The 18,976-nt window shown below is 44.2% G+C and overlaps 1 protein-coding gene across 1 annotated transcript in view; it reads right to left on the bottom strand.

Annotated features, from left to right (window-relative positions):
• The window catches only part of LOC309568665 (cytoplasmic phosphatidylinositol transfer protein 1-like), a 279,806-nt gene that overhangs the window by 25,623 nt on the left and 235,207 nt on the right, over window positions 1-18,976 (bottom strand). The window contains exon 5 of the mRNA XM_082274403.1: window positions 2,752-2,823. Within this exon, the coding sequence (XP_082130529.1) occupies window positions 2,752-2,823 (72 nt within the window). The remainder of the gene's footprint in view (window positions 1-2,751; window positions 2,824-18,976) is intronic.

Genomic DNA, 18,976 nt, shown 5'->3' with positions numbered 1-18,976 from the left:
AACTTGGTGACAATTTTTGTATGTGACCAGATTTTGAATAGTCTTCCTTTAATACTGCCACGCTGACTTTCTCTACATAGTCTCTTGACCACACACAAATGCTTTACTAGCACCAAGCTCATCTCAAATGCCTCTATTTGTCTATGTATAATCTAATTGTGCATCATGGATGCAAACAACCTTGACTATTTGTTGTTTCCCCCCTTACTTGATTTGCAAGACAAATATTTGCAGGTACCGCACTACCGTCTCCTAGCATATCAACAGTATTTGCATTTCTAGTATTAGAACACCACACCAAAAACCAGACACATTCAAATTATATGATCTGGAAAAAGATTGTTTTTACAACCAGATTTATGTTGACATTTCAGTTTCAACTGTTGGCCCTTTTTTCATTTGTAAATCGAAAAAAAGAATGTGGGTAATTTAGTAAACAAGACAAATCCTATAACATACCAAAGCGCTATGCAATTTAATAACAGAATATAGCAGAACAAAGCCCAGTGCAATATAAGATAATGCAGCACAATATAGATCATAACACAAGGCTTGCAAAAACAATATACAACACAGGGCTTTAGGTACACTGTTAAAAAGGCAACCAAACTCCTAAGCCTCTTCCCCTAACCCTTACCTCAGTCTGTGGAAAATGGTCCTCCTGACCCAATGATACTCGCTTTGCCAGCGTTTCCACTCTTCTTTCTGCTCTCTCAGCCACACCTTGTGTCCTTTGAGGTATAGGAAAGCATGTGGCCTTATCCTAGGTCAGTGTTTCTCAACTCCGGTCCTCAGGGCACACTAACAGGCCAGATTTTAAGTATTACCTTGGGGAGATGCAGACTAGAATACTGCAATCACTGAGCAGCAAATTATATCACCTGTGATGTATTTCAGTTTTATTGAAAACCTGGCCTGTTAGTGTGCCCTGAGGACCGGAGTTGAGAAACACTGCCCTATGTGACAGTGATTGGGTCTACCAGCCAATTCTTAGACCTGAGCGTTGTTACATGACTGAAAGATTGACATCGAACTCTTCCTAGCCTCCGACATTAGCCGCCATTGAAGACTGTAGTGCTAACTAACTGAAGCTAGGGATAGCTATGGCACTATGTTGAAAACAGTAATTAACTGGGATTGTGGTGACAAGTGGGTAAAGGTCTATATGAAAAGTTTTTGAAGATCTCCTTACAAGCACCCTTAGGACATGAGAAGCTCCTCTCATATGTGCAATAGGTACTCAAGACCTTTTTAAAGAAATAAACACAAGAGGGCGCCAGATCTGAGTGCAGAGGGCTATTGGAAATTTAAAATTTGTATAAAAATGCCCTCACAGGAGGGAAGGAGTTAATAGGCAAGTCATCCAGCTCTGAGTGGAGACCTCTGGGTAGCCATCAGGATGTTGTAATGGTTGCTAGGGAATTCTGGCGCAGCTCACTAAAACTAGCCGAAAGCCGGAAACCTTTGCATCACATTGGCTTTCACTTAAGAGCAGTTGACAGCGCCCATATGAAAGCAGCTTCCCAACGGAGCTCTGCATCTAGTCCAGCAGCATTCCCTGCCGATCTCTGCAACAGCCTGGTGGCTACCCAGATGGCTCCACTCCAAGTTAAATGACATGCCTAATAATTCCTTCCATCCTGCGAGTGCATTTTATACTTTTCTATTAATTTCATTCACCTTTTGCACTTAGGTCTCGCGCCCTCTTGTTTATTTCTTTGGTAGTGCCAACTGTGACTATGCTATTCCTAAAGAGGAAGTGATGCTCATTCTGAAAAAAATATATATTTTTTTTTAATTGGAGTTTTAATCAAATTGCTCTAAGCTGGATTGAGTTCCTCCGATACTATCACTTGTGCAGTAACATGATTAGTCACAGTAACAGCTTTTTGTAATCCCCCCAGCTTTTAAACCAGATCTTTTGGGAGAAATTCAAAATTCATCTTCACCTTTACCCTGTCATGGAAATTTAAGTATGCCTGCTTGTTGTGGTACATAATACTGTGTTTTCCAGCTTACCTAATAGAGGAGCATCTTTTTCATTAATGTTTTTTTATGTGATGACCCACTAGTACTAGTCTATATACTCCTTTGCAGGATTGATCTGGTGGCTGCCCAGAAGTAATATCAGCAATGATTTAATTCCCGGCGTTTGATTTGTGTGCTCCTCGGCTATTTAGGGGTTTTTGTGTGGACTGAGCTGTGTCACTACTGAGTGTGTAACATCACAACTCCTAGTGTTCAACACCAGCTACTAGTAAGTACAGCAGTGCAATTCTCTTGAGTGTTGGGAACACATGCAACTCTGTGCACATTCCAGGCACGCAATAGTGTGAAGTTGGCCTTATGCCTTTTTTTTCCACCCTATTTGACTGACTAGGCATGCAATAAGTTAAGTGTAATATGAATCTGGACCCTTAGTTTAACTTATCAAAAGTAATTTCCCCCCATTTAGGATAGAATGTGAAAGAGTGAAAACTTCCTTAATGTGTTTTACTGCTATGTCCCTGCTGGGGAGACTCCCCCTCTCTTGTCCTGGTGACCATTGTGGATTAAAGGAAGGAAAAATCCAAAATTGAGAAAAATCTTCTACTGAGAACACTTGTTCAGGTGAGAACTGTCTAAAATAATCCCCACTCCCCCTAACAAAAAAAATTACTTTATCTTATTCTAAGCAGCAAAAATCAGAGGTGATAGAGGCATTTTATCCCTTGATCCTCAGAAAATGTGTAATGCAATAAAGTTGCTTACCCGTATATTGGAGCCATTATTATTTTCAAACTTTGTTTCTATTTTGATTTGAAATTTTGGCAGAAAAGAACACTGAAAAAAAAAAAAAAAACAGATTCTATTGTAAGAAAGGTGTTAAGAAACCATCACATATGCACACAAAATATTTGAATAGCAAGCATAGTAATCATTGTACAGAAAGCAGTTGTTCAGTAAATATGTATAGAGACACATGAACATGGTTTGTACATGTTTGAACAACCCTGGGGGTCACTAGAAATTAATTTATCCTGATCTAGGTGAATATAGATGCATGAAGAGACCATCCTATATCTGTGGCATACTCAAACAGTCTAGTCTACCTGTCCACCAAATTAATAATAAAAAAAAAAGACTGGGAAACCATGTCTGAATGCCACGGTTTGGCAAAAAAGCTGACCTTGGACATTTTCTTCTTTGGCCTAATAACTTCATCAAATCAGATCCCTGTGTGTGAAATGCACCTTAAATAAATGCAATAAAGTTAACCTGTAAAATGGTATACAGAACAGAGAAAGCTTGGAATTCAATTACATTTATTAAAGCGCTGAATGCTTGTAAACCACAGCTGTTAATTCAATTCATTACAAAGAAATTGCTTTACTTCCAATACCTCTGAGTAACATCAAAGGTGCTTTCACCATTTTATATACACTGCGCATAAAAAATTAAAAGGAACACTTTTTAATCAGAGTATACAGTAGCATCCAGTCAATTAAATGCCTGGGATATTGATCTGGTCAGTTAAGTAGCAGAGGGGGGTTGTTAATCTGTTTCAGCTGCATTGGTGTTAATGAAATTAACAGATGCACTAGATGGGCAACAATGAGATGACCCCCAAAACAAGAATGGTTTTACAGGTGGAGGCTAATTCCATTTTTTTTCCACTACTCGTTTGTTTTTCACTAGTTTTGCATTTGGCTAGGATCCATGTCACCACTGGTAGAATGAGGCAATACCTGGACCCTATAGAGATTGCACAGGCATTCCAACTCCTCTAGGATGGCATACCATTGCAAGAAGGTTTGCTGCGTCTCCCAGCACAGTCTCAAGAGCTTGGAGGAGATTCCAGGAGACAGGCAGTTACTGGTACTCTAGGAGAGCTGGACAGGGCTGTAGAATGTCCTTAACCCATCAGCAGGCCCGATATCTGCTCCTTTGTGCAAGGAGGAACAGGATTAGCACTGCCAGAGCCCTACAAAATTACATCCAGCAGGCCACTGGTGTGAATGCCTGACCAAACAATCAGAAAAAGACTTTACGAAGGTGGCCTGAGGGCCTGACATCCTCTATAGGACCCTGTGCTCACTGCCTGGCACCCTGGAGCTTGATTTGCATTTGCTAGGGCACCAGAATTGGCATGGCACCAGATTTGGCATGTCCGCCGCTAGTGCCCTGTTCTTTTCGCAGATGAGAGAAGGTTCAAACTGAGAGTGTGACAGACGTGAAAGGGTCTGGAGAAGCCATGTAGGACACACGGCCTGTAACATAGTTTAGCATGACCGGTTTGGTGGTAGGTCAGTGATGATCTGGGGAGGCATATTGCATGGGAGGGATGCCCAGACCTCTACAGGCTAGACAATGGCACCCTGACTGCCATTAGGCATCAGGATGAAATCCTTGGACCCAGTATGCAGCCAGTTCCGGGAGGATGAAGGAATTGATAACCATTAAATGGCCCCTACGCTTGCCTGATCTAAATCGAATAGAACACCTCTGGGACATTAAGCTTTGGTCCGTCCTACGCCACTAGGTTGCACCTCAGTCTGTTCAGGAGCTCAGTGATACCCTGGTCCAGATCTGAGAGGAAATACACCAGGACACCTCCCGTCATCTCATTAGGAGCATGGCCTGACGTCGTCAGGCATGCATACAAGCACGTGGGGGCCAAACTACTGAGCACCATTTTGAGTTGCTTCAATCGAATTTCAGCAAAATGGACTAGCCTGCTGCATCATTTTTTTCGGGGGGTCAGCACTCTGTAGGTTCATACATCCTTTCCTTCCTAACACATAACCCAGTCCATATCAGTATAGATATCCAGCATGAGATTTTTCCCCATTGAGATCTTATGTGTTTTTAAAGTGTTTCTTGAATTTTTTTTAGCAGTGTATTTCAGGGAATCCTTTGTTTTTGGCTAAATAAGACTTTAGAAAGTCTGCAGAATTCAACGGTTTACAGTCATTTTAGAGAATGTATATTAGTAAGCACGCCCATGATCCTGGCCAATGGATACTAGTTCCTGACCAAACTTTCATTGGCTTGAATATGCAAATTTGCACAGTGCAGACTAGAATGTTTTTAGAAAGATTGTTTGGCAGCCAGGTCATGCATGCATGGCTCACCACCATCTACTGTTTTACATTTAGGGAGGTCAAACATAGCCTATTAAACAAGTGCATATAATATTCAGAGAACTACCGATCAGTCAGTATCAAGCATGTACAAGCTTTTGAATAGTAGAGGCTGTCTGGCAAATTTCCTGACAGTTTTGGAGAATGGTCTCATATCTGTAATGGGTGGGACACCCCTTTTTCGTTTGAAACTGTAATCATTTCTGTCAATTATACAGAAATAGAGAAATAGACTGGTATGGTTAATATGATATCATAGACAGCTTTGTGGAATCAACAGACATACAGTGCATCCGGAAAGTAGTCACAGCACTTCACTTTTTCCACATTTTATATTACAGCCTTATTCCAAAATGGATTAAATTCATTATTTTCCTCAAAATTCTACAAACAATACCCCATAATGACAACATGAAAGCAGTTTGTTTGAAATCTTTGCAAATGTATTAAAAATAAAAAGTGAAGAAAAAAAAAAAAAAAAAATCACACGTACATAAAGGAATTCACAGCCTTTGCCATGACACTCAAAATGTAACTCCGGTGCATCCTGTTTCCACTGATCCTCCTTGAGGGGTTTCTACAACTTGATTGGAAAGGCACGCACCTGTCTGTAAATGGTCCCACAGTTCACAGTGCATGTCAGAGCACAAACCAAGCCGTGAAGTCCAAGGACTTAAGTGTCTGTAGACCTCCGACAGGATTTATCGAGGCACAGATCTGGAGAAGGGTAGAGAAAAATTTCTGGAGCATTGAAGGTCCCAATGAGCAGTGGCCTCTATCGTCCGTAAATAGAAGTTTGGAACCACCAGGACTTCTTCCTAGAACAGGCTGATCGGGGGAGAAGGGCCTTAGTCAGGGAGGTGACCAAGAACCTGATGGTCACTCTGACAGAGCTCCAGTGTTTCTCTGTGGAGAGAGGAGAACCTTCCAGTAGAGCAACCATCTCTGCAGCAGTCCACCAATCAGGCCTGTAGAGTGGCCAGACAGAAGCCACTCAGTAAAAAAGCACAGGACAGCCTGTCTGGAGTTTGCCAAAAAGGGACCTGAAGGATTCTCAGACCATGAGAAACAAAATTCTCTGGTCTGATGAAACAAAGATTGAACTCTCTGGCCTGAATGGCAAGCGCCATGTCTGAAGGGAACCAGGCACTGCTCATCACCTGGCCAATACTATCCCTACAGCAGTGAAGCATGGTGGTGGCAGCATCATGCTGTGGGAAAGTTTTTCAGTGGCAGGAACTGTGAGACTGGGGAGGATCAAGGAAAAGCTATATGCAGCAATGTACAGAGACATCCTTGATGAAAACCTGCTCCAGAGCGCTCTGGACCTCAGACTGGGGGGAAGGCTCATCGTCCAACAAGTCAACGACCCTAGACATGCAGCCAAGATAACTAAGGAGTGGCTACGGGAAAACGATGTGAATCTCCTTGAGTGGCCCAGCCAGAGCCCAGACTTGAACCCAGTTGGACATCTCTGAAGAGATCCGAAAATGCTGTGCACGGACGCTCCCCATCCAACCTGATAGAGTGTGAAGAGGTTCTGTAAAGAAGAATGAGAGAAACTGCCCAAAAAACTGGATTTTTGACCTCATAAAATACTTTTCTCTGAAGTTCATTGACAGACGCAGTTCCATACTCCATATTCTTCTTAACCATTGGGTTATGCTGCCCCCTACAGGAGTATCTTTACCACTCCTATGGGGCAGTCCCTGGGGGTATACATCCACTCACTCTGCTATAGGATTCAGTTTTGTTGCAAGCAGTGTAAGAAGAAAATAACCCCAACCTAACTCATAGAGGGGTGGGTGCTGCATCTGTCAATGAACTTCAGAGAAAAGGATTTTACGGTAAGTCAAAAATCCAGTTCTCTATCGTTCACTGACAGACGCAGCTCCATATTCCTCTTAACCATTGGGACGTCCCAAAGCAGTATTAACATAAGGGGTAGGAAAACACAGAAAATAACGTAATTCCCAAAAGCTAAACTTAGCCAACCAGGAACAACTGGAGCTCACCTGGACCCAACATACACCCTCAAAGTGTGCAGCAATCACAGCTCCAAGTCGGTTTGGATAAGTCTCTATGAGCTTGCCACATCTTACCACTGGGATTTTTGCCCATTCCTCCTTGCAAAACTGCTCCAGCTCCTTCAAGTTGGACGGTTTGTGCTTGTGAATAGCAATCTTTAAGTCTGACCACATATTTTCTTTTGGATTGGGGTCTGGCCTTTGACTAGGCCATTCCAACACATTTACATGTTTCCCCTTAAACCACTCAAGTTTTGCTAGCAGTGTTTCCTGCTGGAAAGTGAACCTCCATCCTAGCCTCAAATCACACACAAAGTGGTACAAGTTTTGTTCAAGAATATCCCTGTATTTAGCACCATCCATCTTTCCCTCAACTCTGACCAGTTTCCCAGTCCTGGCTGCTGAAAAACATCCCCACAGCATGATGCTGCCACCACCATGTTTCACTGTTGGGATGGTGTTCTTTGGGTGATGTGATGTGTTGGGTTTGCGCCAGACATAGCGTTTTCTTTAATGACCGAAATTCAATTTTAGTCTCATCAGACCAGAGCACCTTCCTCCATAAATTTTGGGAGTTTCCCACATGCCTATTCGCAAACTCAAAATGTGCCATTTTGTGTTTTTGCTGAAAGTAACAGCTTTCTTCTGGCCACTCAGCCATAAAGACCAACTCTATGGAGCGTATGGCTTATTGTCATCCTATGTACAGGTACGCCAGTCTCTGCTGCGGAACTCTGCAGCTCCTCCAGGGTTACTTTAGGTCTCGGTGCTGCCTCTATGATTAATGCCCTCCTTGCCCGGTCCATGAGTTTTGGTAGGCGGCGGTCTCTTGGCAGGTTTGCTGTTGTGCCATGTTCTTTCCATTTGGTTACGATAGATTTGATGGTGCGCCTAAGGATCATCAAAGATTTAGATATTTTTTTTATAACCTAACCCTGGCTTGTACTTAACATTGTCCCTTACTTGTTTGGAGAGTTCCTTGGTCTTCATGGCAGTGTTTGGTTAGTGGTGCCTCTTGCTTAGGTGTTGCAGCCTCTGGGTCCTTTCAAAAAAGGTGTGTATATGTAATGACAGATCATGTGACACTTAGATTGCACACAGGTGGACATCATTTCACTAATTATGTGACTTCTGAAGGTAATTGGTTGCACCAGAGCTTTTGATGGGCTTCATAACAAAGGGGATGAATACATACGCACATGCCAATTTTCTGTTTTCGATTTCTAAAAAATTGTTTTATTTATATAGTTTTCTCATTTCACCTCCCCAACTTAAGACTATTGTGTTCTGATCCATCACATAAAAAATTCAGATTAACAAAACATTGAACTTAGGGCTGTAATGTAACAAAATAGGTAAAAAGTCAAGGGGGTGAATACTTTTGCAAGGCACTGTAAGCGGCGGGACAGAGTCTCAATCCTATCAACAGGGTCTTTAAAGACTGGAGACTCCACCACCGGGACCACAGTAGATTTGTTTAGTCTGGAGACCAGATGGTCCACCTTCGGTGGAACGGTCCATTTATTGACTACAGCGGCCGCAAAGGGGTAGCGCCTCCTAAAGCGCTTCGGCACCACTAACGTGTTTAAGGCGCCCCCACTGTTCAGTGACACTAAGTGCCTCCACCAACGCGTTTTCCCATGTGGCTGCAGATGAGGATATTTCATCCTCGCCATCAGAGTGTGATGACGCAGATCCCTCAGGGTGACTTGCGTCCGTGGCGGCCAAATCAACCCCAGCATCTGAGGATACAAATGAGGCAGGTGATGGCAGTGGACGCTTTTTACTAGTCCTCTTTTTTAGGACCAAATCAACTTTTGACACCAGGTTTTCCAAAATGGCCGTTAAGGCAGACAAGGGTTGTGACCCGGAGGTCCCCGCAACACCAAGGAGGGGATCAGTAGGTGAGATTTGCTCCTGGGACTGCATTAATCCCAGGGACAGCGCAGTGTCACTTTAAGAATACTGTAGAAAATGGCCCCAGACCGCTGCACCAGTGGTACTACAAGTCCCAGCACACTAAACTGCAAAATAGAGTGGGAGGGCGACCTACAGGGACCCCAATCGACTCACCACCACGCAATATCAGGGAAATCAGATCCGGCCTGAAATGTGCAGAAAAAATTATCTTCATAGGAAGAGGAAGTACCTGGGTCAGCACTAGAGTTAAAGCCTTGTCACTCACTGCTGTATATCATTCTTGAACTACAAGAAAATGGCCGCCCAAAGCATTTCAATGGGGAGACCACAACAAAATGGCTGCCCAATGCATTTCAATGGGAAACTACTAAAAGATGGCTGCCGAGCAGAATACTGCTGATCTACTGGAAACTGGCGGCGACCACGGCATGCCATGCAGTGTACAGGATCCCCTGAGGGATCCCCAGCGATCATCAGGCATAGGGGGGGGGGCCCTGGCAGGACCACCCACCAGGATTAGCCACCCCCCCAGGGGATCGTACGATCAGTGGCATCGGCGCCCCCCCCCCCCCGAGGGCCCCCTTCGCCTGCTATAGCCCCGGCACCATACCAGACTAAGGTAGGGACCCCCTATGAAATAGTGGGGAGGATGGCCTGAGGGGGAAGCCTTGGATGATCGATGGGGGATGTTCCCTAGGGACCCCACATACAAGGAGGGGGACATGGCGGATGGGAGCTAACTCGAGGGTCCGACCGTCCCAGGGAGGGGCCCACGTCCACCCCAAGACCGCAAGAGATATGGGGGGATATTACTCATCATACCAACGATATTCAGGTGGGCTCCATTCCGGACAGACCACCTCTCCACCTGGGGTGGGGGAGCTGATAGCCAAGGGGTATGCTGCGACTCAAGACAAACCAGGTCGTGTGCGTCCCAGCTATGCGTTTCACTTGCAGGCAAGCCCCCGTCCAGTGGGGCTATGTCGTGGCGAGGCCTAGCCTGGAGCGGAGACCTGCACATGCTCGCTGGCCAGACTGGGAGGCCATAAGGATCTAGAATATCCAGTCCAACACCCAGTCCGGCTGTTGATTGTAGTTTTCTCAGGAACATAACTAGCTAAAAAAAAAAAAAAATACAATTTAGACACAAGGTTCCCTTTTTACATAAAAAACATGCTAGGACTGAAATCCCAGCAGGGAACTAGGCCCTACTCCTGAACTAGGCAGAAAAAAAAATGAATCCTATAGCAGAGTGAGTGGGTGTATACCCCCAGGGACTGCCCCATAGGCATGGTAAAGATTTTTCCTGCCTAGTGTCCTAGGCAGCATAACCCAATGGTTAAGACTATGGAGCTGCGTCTGTCAATGAACGAGAAATAGGTGTGCCAAGCTTGTGGCATCATATTCAAAAAGACTTGGGGCTGTAATTGTGACAAAGGTGCTTCAACAAAGTATTGAGCAACGGCTGTGAATACTTTTGTACATTTTTTTTTTTTAAATATATTTGCAACTATTTCAAACAAACTTCTTTCAGGTTGTCATTATGGGGTATCGTTTGTAGAATGTTTAGGAAAATAATGAATTGAATCCATTTTGGAATAAGGCTGCAACATAACAAAATGTGGAAAAAGTGAAGGGCTGTGAATACTTTTTCCAGATGCACTGTATAACTGCAAGCTGTGCATGTTGGGTGGAGGAAAACCTTTGGCAGGTCACACAGTTTTAAGTCAGAACCCCAATGACTAGCTAAAGATGGGAACATTTTTGAAAAGATTTAAAGGTTTTAATATTTTCCTATTAATAAATTAGGAATTTGTACTCGCCGTACAGACTCCTTTGAGGGATTTGCCTTCAGTTATACTGCCACCTACAGAAGGAATGGACACTGGAAAACAAACTGTAGGCCAGCCCAGAACAACGCCTCCTACCACCAGCATGCTTCAGGTTTTATAGCAAGGCAGTACCAAGAGCAGGGTTAATATAATTTACTTTCTCACCCATTGAGGAACACAGGCAGTCATTTACCCTTAGGACATCCAAAAACAGTCCAACTGAGGGACGGGTAACTCAGCAAACAAAATGCTAACAGGCACAAGAAAACAGAAGACTGGGAACTGCCTGCTGCTTAGAGCTGCCCAAAAGGACCAAATCCCCGAAGCTGGCATCAATCAGATGAGGCCTCAAAATTCACCAAGTAGAACTTTTAAAACATGGCCAGAATACAAGTGGCAGCCTTGCAATTCTAGACAACAGTTGCGTGATGTAAAAAATCTAAAGAAGCACTCACAGTTATACTGAGTGTGCCTTGACAGTAAAGGGTGGAACATGATCCTTTGGCCCATAAGCGGTCTCAGCCACCTAGATGGTTTAAATTAAGTTAACAGAATCAGTGTCTCTGAAAGAAGCAGTGTCAGAGACTTTCAAAGTTTCTTATGATAAACAGGAGCCAGATGTAGGGATGGGGGAATGATGTCCTGGTTGAGGTGAAAGGCAGAAACTACCTTAGGCAAGAAGTCCTAATCCTCAAAACCACAAAAGGGTTCCTTGCAAGATAAGGCCACCAGAAACTTGCCGTACACTAGCAAAGGCTACAAGGAATGTTACCTTGTGACTGAGAGGAGATTTTCAAATGGCAGTTTCTGAAGCACAGAGAACCAGATTTAGATCAGAGAGACTGGGAATGTCCCAGTACAGTGGTCTTAAACGAGGAGTGAGAGGGCCAACAAAATGGCAGAAACCTGACCTTTGATAGTGCTGAGAACCAAATGCTAGTCCAACTACTGTGGCTGTAGTTTAGAAAGGAATCTCATGGAGTAACTCCTAGGGTGGGAGCCCCAAGACCTACTCAATGAAGTACGAGGTGTGTCTAAAGTTGGTCGAATGGATTAGAAAACCTAACAGATACAAAATTACCTTCATTGGCTTTCAAAGTAAATCACCATCCTTCACAACACACTTTTGGCAATGTTCATAAAGCTTCTGGAAACTGTCAGCAAAGGCCTCTTTAGAAATCTACCCAGAACTGCTGTCACACCTTCTATGGATTGCTGTCGCGTCCGCAAAACGTGCATCTTTCATGAAGCTCTTCAGGCAGGAAAACTGACAGAAGTCCGCAAATGCCATTGCATAGATTAACGCTTGGATTCCAGATCCAACTAGTAGCACCAAGCCACATCCCCTGTGATGATAGTTTTCAGAAAGGATGGATCCTGGTCACACATGGTAATGAAATCTCCAAAGGTTTCCATCCGTTTTGCTTTCCGTTAGTCTGTCAGCTCGTGCGGCATAAACCGTTGCGGTTTTTCCCAATTTGTAGAAGAACTTGATGTTCACTTGTTGCTCCATTGTACTGTGACCATACATTCCAGAGGGGTTACGTTCAACTGCCCACACCAGATTTACCCTGACTGTCACATGTGCTCCACACTAGGTACCACTTCTCAATGTGTCTCTGGATAGCCATGTGCACACCTGGTCCATGATGCTTTGGAGATATCGGACCATTTACCAAGCTTTTTAGACACCTCGTATATTTGCCATATTGGATTATAGACTTTGAAAGTAAGCTTTAACGTGGTAGGAATTACTGAGATGCCTGTGTCACGCAAAACATGGGCTTCAAAATTCATGTCATTAAAGCCAGCAACCATGGAGAAAGGTAACTGGTCATCGAGACAGCAGATCCAGCAAATTAACAGAGTGTCCACCAGGAGCGTTATCAGGTAAGAGTAACACATCCACCTGGGTCAATCAAGCAAAGAGGATTACTGAAATGTCTTTCATCTCAATCCCACAAGTGAGTAAGATTCAAAGGAAGTAAAGGCGACGATTAGGGTGTACTGATCCCACAGAATAACCAGGGATACACTGCTTCTGCTATAGGAACCCTGTATCTGCAAAACCTGTCCAGTTCATTGTTGAACCAGGAGGTCCACAACCCCCCACCTGCGATACAGATCCTGGGATCCTCTCCAGGGTCCAGACTTTGCTGGTTGAGGAAGCCTGACAAAAAAGTTAGTACTTCCGCTTAGCAGCACTAGGGTCAGCGGTTTCACCCCAACCATGGCACAACTAGCACAGTTTTCATGTTCTTTCTGTACCTAGAAGTACTTGGTTTCCTCTGGATACTCTGGTTTCCTCCCACATTTCAAAGACATGCTGGTAGGTAATTGGATCCTGTCTAAATTGTTCCTAGTTTGTGTATGTATGAATGTGATTGTAATCTCCTTCAGAGCAGGGACTGATGTGATTAAAAAAATATAAAGTACCATGCCAAGGGTTTTGGAACAAAGGGGGATTTGTTGGGACTTTGAATGAGGCGTGTGGTTAGAGATGACCATAAAGATTGTATGTATAAAAGAATATATGCACAATCCCCTTCCCTGGGTATTTGCCATTTGCTGCGGTCTTTCCTTGTTTGTTTGCCCCGGGAGCTGCGATGCACCCTGGCTCCCCTCCCCCTCCTCCTCCATCCTAGTGATGCGGGGGTGGGGGCGTGTCTGGCCACGGCCCTTCCGTGTTGGTTAAGACGCCGCACTGTCGGCGGTCTGACCGACACGCTGACTTACCATCCATGTCCCTCCACGAGGCGCCGGCTCCCGCTGGACTGCGGCTGGCGGCCTCCGGTGCTTCTGCATTGGAGTGGCTGCGTGACGCTGGGAGCTGTCCCGGTGTATGGCTTGGGTTGAACACTACATTCTTGGATCACCATTTCAAGGCATTACTCATACTTGGTAACCATACTTGGTGATTGGTTTCTTATGCGGTCTCTACTCCACACTTGTTTACTTTATTACTCACCTACCTTGGTCTAGTTTTTTGATCCTCATTCACTAGGCACTATCGATACTGGGAAATATACTTTGATATTTCAGCCACTCTACTCACATTCCCACTTTGACGCTTTCCATCTCTTGCCTAGCGATTTGGTCCCCTACTTCATTTCCACTCCATTTTGGTTTATTTTTCTACCCATTCACCTTGGTTTAGTTTTTATCTTGGGTCATTCTGACCACTCCCCACATTCACTCTATGGTCTTCACTTATTCACCCTCACTTGGTTCCTTATAATCACTGATACTCGCACTATCCTCACAACCTCTATGTGGTATCCTATATTGACCTTTTCACCACGCTTCCAATTTCTGGCTCTAGGAGTTTATCCATCTTCTCAATATTCTTCATTCCTATTACTCCATTACTTTATGTAATGCAATGCACATTCAGTGCAATATATATACTTAATTTTATTATTGATACTTTATGAGATGACTTATTGAGATGCTTGTTATTCCTCTTACTACCCAGATTCTCTTACTGCAATTTCTGTGTTCACCCCCGTGCGTGCTTGGTACTGTTCCCTCAGCTCCCGGGCCAGACGATATGGAGGTCCTTCTATGGCAAATTCCTTGAGGCTACAGCCTTCACTCTATTGCAAGAAATTCCATTCAAAACAACATATTTTTAATTGGGTGTCCATACTATTAGATACATTGTGATTTCCATTTTATTCTCCCCTTTATAGTTAATTCATTGCACCAGCTCCTGAGGAAGTGTTACAAATACACGAAACGCGTCAAGCATATATGATGCAATTACTATGGAGTATTTACCACTTTGTTACGGAATGTTTCAGAATCCAATTTATACCTATTATGATATGTAACTGGTTGTGATATGCTATGTAATTGGGATCCATTGTATGTCATTATTGCATTTATTATGTTACCACTGTGCATGCAAAATAAATCAGATTACATGTGTACCCTTCATGTTCTTTGGCTGGACATGCATGCACATATATTCTTTTATACATACAATCTTTATGGTCATCTCTAACCACACGCCTCATTCAAAGTCCCAACAAATCCCCCTTTGTTCCAATTGATATTAGGGATGGAGATACAATATTTTGTAACCTCATTTAAAGTCCCGACCCCTTTTCCCCCTTTCCTCATGCCAAAGGTTTTCGGCAGGTGTAAAAATGCTCTCAGAAATAGTGTTAACTTTTTTAATCAATTAACAAAATGTAATCAATTAACAACATGTAAAGTAAATGAACAGAAGAGAAGAGAAATCCAAATCAAATATTTGGTGTGACTACCCTTTGCCTTCAAACCAGCATCAATTCCTCTAGGCACACACTGTGCCAAAAAGGAACTCGGCAGGTACCTGGACCTGAAAGAGCAAATAAGGCCTTTAAAGGTCTTCAAAATATGTGGAGAATAAGTAAGCGTATAGATAAGTAAAATTCTTCTTCCTTGCCAGTGATGTAATCTACTTATTTACACTAATGTAAACATGCATATGTGCATAAATTACTGCACTCAAATATAAAGTTTTCTATTTTTTTTTTTTTAATGGCTCTGTACTCAATGCTGTACTACTTATCTTTACTTAGCTGTGTGCATTGTTCCTTAGACAACAGTGCATCTAATTTCAAATCAGTAAAAAACATGGTGTTTGTTTTTCTCCAGTGTGTAAGAGGCCATAGTGGCAGCAAAACCTGCTTTTGTCATACAGGCTGCATTGTGCATGCCTGAAAGAAAGCTAGGGTCAGATGAAGGAAGCAGTGTCAATAATGGATAAGCTATTACCCTGAGCGGTGTTGTGTTTGAGGGTCAGCAGTATGCATGTTATTTTAGTCTCAAGTACCAGCTCCCTTGCACCTGCAATTCTCCATTGCTAGGAAGGGGATCCCCAGTGGGATACACATTGATTATCAGCACAGAATAGATGGGATTTTTGCATGACCAGAGAAGGAGCCGCTAAAACCCAGGCGCTTAGCTTCTAACATGTTCAATTAAGCTTTGACAAAAAAAATAAAAAAAAATAAAAGCTAATCTGTTTCTATGCAGAGCTGCATCAGATTTTGAACTCTCCAGTTTTAGTAAATCAACCTCCATGTCTGTGTAGAAGATGGCCGTGGGAATGCAGCAACCATGCGGGGTGTGTTCTTGGCTGAACAGGTGGGCAGGAACATGCCATGCGGGAGCAGGGATGCAGTTAATTTTTCTGTGGCCAGTCCAGATGGGGGACAGCCATTTTCAAAAGTCCCCATACAGATAAGCGTTAGAGAAAAAACGGCCAGGGGTTATCACAATAAAGTCAATAACTCTGCCCACTAAACTGCATAGTGTGCTATACCTTGCCCAAAATAGTTAAATGTGAGAAACAGGAGTCCAAATACAGGAAATCCCTGTCTCACCTTATCCGTGATGCTGGGCCTATTAAAGAAAGGATGAGGCTTTGCCTGTCATAGAGGGCATACCTTCGAGGGGGTTTTCAGGGTCCAAGAACCCCTAAAATTGATCACGGCCGTGACCATGGATCCATCCAGGTAACGTCACACCATGCACTTTGTGCCAAAATTAGTGTCCAATTAGGATTCAGGATAGTAGGATTCAGTGCCGAAATCTAAAGTTAGTATGGTTCCACACAGAGGGGGCAACAGTACAAACTAAAGGTAACCAATCTGGAAATTGCTAGGTAGCGCAAGGGAATAAGCATTCAGGTGAACATTATTTTAATGGTTAAAAAAAAAAATCACCTGAAGGTAGCAGAATCTACTAGAATTAAAAGTCCTGTAGTGTACAATTAAAATAGAGTAGGTTAGTATTTTAAACTACAAGAAAGAAAGTAAGAAAGAAAGGAAAGAAAGAAGGAAAGAAAGAAAGGAAAGAAAGAAAGGAAAGAAGGAAAGAAAGAAGGAAAGAAAGAAGGAAATCAATCCATCCTCCTAGGACACTACCAATAGTATGCTGGTAGGAGGAGGGGTTTTTCAGGGCAGGCCTACAGTTCGTTTGCCAGTCCAGTGCTCATGTAGGCAGCAGTAAAACCTCAAGGTGAAAGACTGTCTCTCTTAAAAAGACAAGAAAGAAATGCTCTCCATTGAAATTCTTAATGACAAAACAGGAACATAATTTGTGATCTTTTAATTTTACGATGACTAGATGATCTTTTTCAATATTTGTGCTCTAAACTGTAGCAGATCTCTTTGAAATGTAATTTCATTTATGTGCTTTTATAAAAGATTGTTTGTACGGATATAAAATGTCTCCAAAATGATTGACTGCAAAGAATGATTTTTTTTGACAAGCTGTATTATGACTTAGACAGATATCTCCTATTGATATATTGCTGACAACCATTTTTGTACTTGCACTGTGGCGATGCCTTCCATTTTTACTGAACATCAGCTGCATCTTCATTAAAAATTCCCAAAATAGTCTGTTCTATACCCAGCTTATGTTTATAACAAACTTATGTTTGCTTTGAATTAGATAGTGAGCCTGTATAGCATGTACCACAAGGTTGAAGATTGTACCTTCATCAATACTGCACCAGATACAGTCCAGCTTCCAGGGTACGGAGAATGCAGTCACACCTCCTCCCTCTTTATTTAATGCTAGTCATTGAATGAGCAAACTATTACCAGACCCAAGTGTCTTCACCTGTGCAGAGATGCTTATGTAAATACTGAATTCCAGAAAGTCCATAGTCCCATAGAATATCTGGGATGCTCCAGTCACATTAAGGCCTCATGCACACGGGGCGTTAGAAAAAACGTGCTGCAAGCTATTTCTGACCCTGGGGAAAAAGCAGCTGTAAAAACGTGCTTTCAGTAGCTTTTTCCATTGGCGTTATTGCACGTTTGGCCACGTCGCTTTTAGCAGCATTTTTTCTGCCTCCATTCGAAATCAATGGTTCCCTATGGGAGCCTATTGATTTGAATGGAAGGCGCACCGCAAGTCGGATCATGATGATCCGACTTGCGGTGTGAGAATCTTGAGGGGGAACTCCACGCCAAAATGGAAAAAAAAACTGCGTGGGGGTCCCCCCCAGGTTCCAAACCAGGCCCTTCGGGTCTGGTATGGAATTTGAGGGTAGCCCCACGCCGAAAAAAACAGCGTGGGGTCCCCCCCAAAATCCATACCAGACCCTTATCCGAGCATGCAGCCCGGTTGGGCAGGAAGGGGGAGGGGACGAGTGAGCGGCCCCACCCCCCCTGGACCATACCAGGTCACACGCCCTCAACATGGGGGGGGGTGTTAATGCTTTGGGGCAGGGGGAGCTCTGCACCCCCCACCCTAAAGCACCTTGCCCCCATGTTGATGAGGACAAGAGCCTCATCCCCACAACCCTGGCCGGTGGTTGTGGGGGTCTGCGGGCAGGGGGCTTCTCGGTATCTGGAAGCCCCCTTTAACAAGGGGGGTCCCCCAGATCCCGGACCCCCTCCCTATGTGAATGGGTATGGGGTACACTGTACCCCTACCCATTCGCCACATAAAAGGAAGTGTATGTAAATAACGACAGGAGAAGTTTTGGAAAGTTTATTAAAAATCTTCATCCGGTCTTCTCCCCCTCCGCTCTTCTGCTCTTTTGCCCTCTGCTCTTCTTCTTCCTCCGGTCCTCCTCAGACGAGGTCTCCGGTGATTATGCCGGTCTCCGGTCTCTGCAGCTTGTTATATAGCCATTGTGGGGGTGGCCGCCATGGGATGTCATCAGGAGACCCCGCCCCTCATGTCACAGTTGACGTCATCTGTGACATGAGGGGGCGGGGTCTCCTGATGACATCCCATGGCGGCCACCCCCACAATGGCTATATAACAAGCTGCAGAGACCGGCATAATCATCTGAGACATAGTCCGAGGAAGAGAGCAGAGGGGGAGAAGAGAGCGAAGAGAGCAGAGGGGGAGAAGAGCGGAGGGGGAGAAGAGCGGAGGGGGAGAAGAGCGGAGGGGGAGAAGAGCGGAGGGGGAGAAGAGCGGAGGGGGAGAAGAGCGGAGGGGGAGAAGAGCGGAGGGGGAGAAGAGCGGAGGGGGAGAAGAGCGGAGGGGGAGAAGAGCGGAGGGGGAGAAGAGCGGAGGGGGAGAAGAGCGGAGGGGGAGAAGAGCGGAGGGGGAG

The sequence above is a fragment of the Pelophylax lessonae genome (genome assembly GCF_965119305.1).
Source record: "Pelophylax lessonae genome assembly, chromosome: 12".
NCBI lineage: Eukaryota > Metazoa > Chordata > Amphibia > Anura > Ranidae > Pelophylax > Pelophylax lessonae.
Note: the sequence above shows the minus strand (reverse complement) of the source record. Positions and strands in the feature narration are given on the sequence as shown.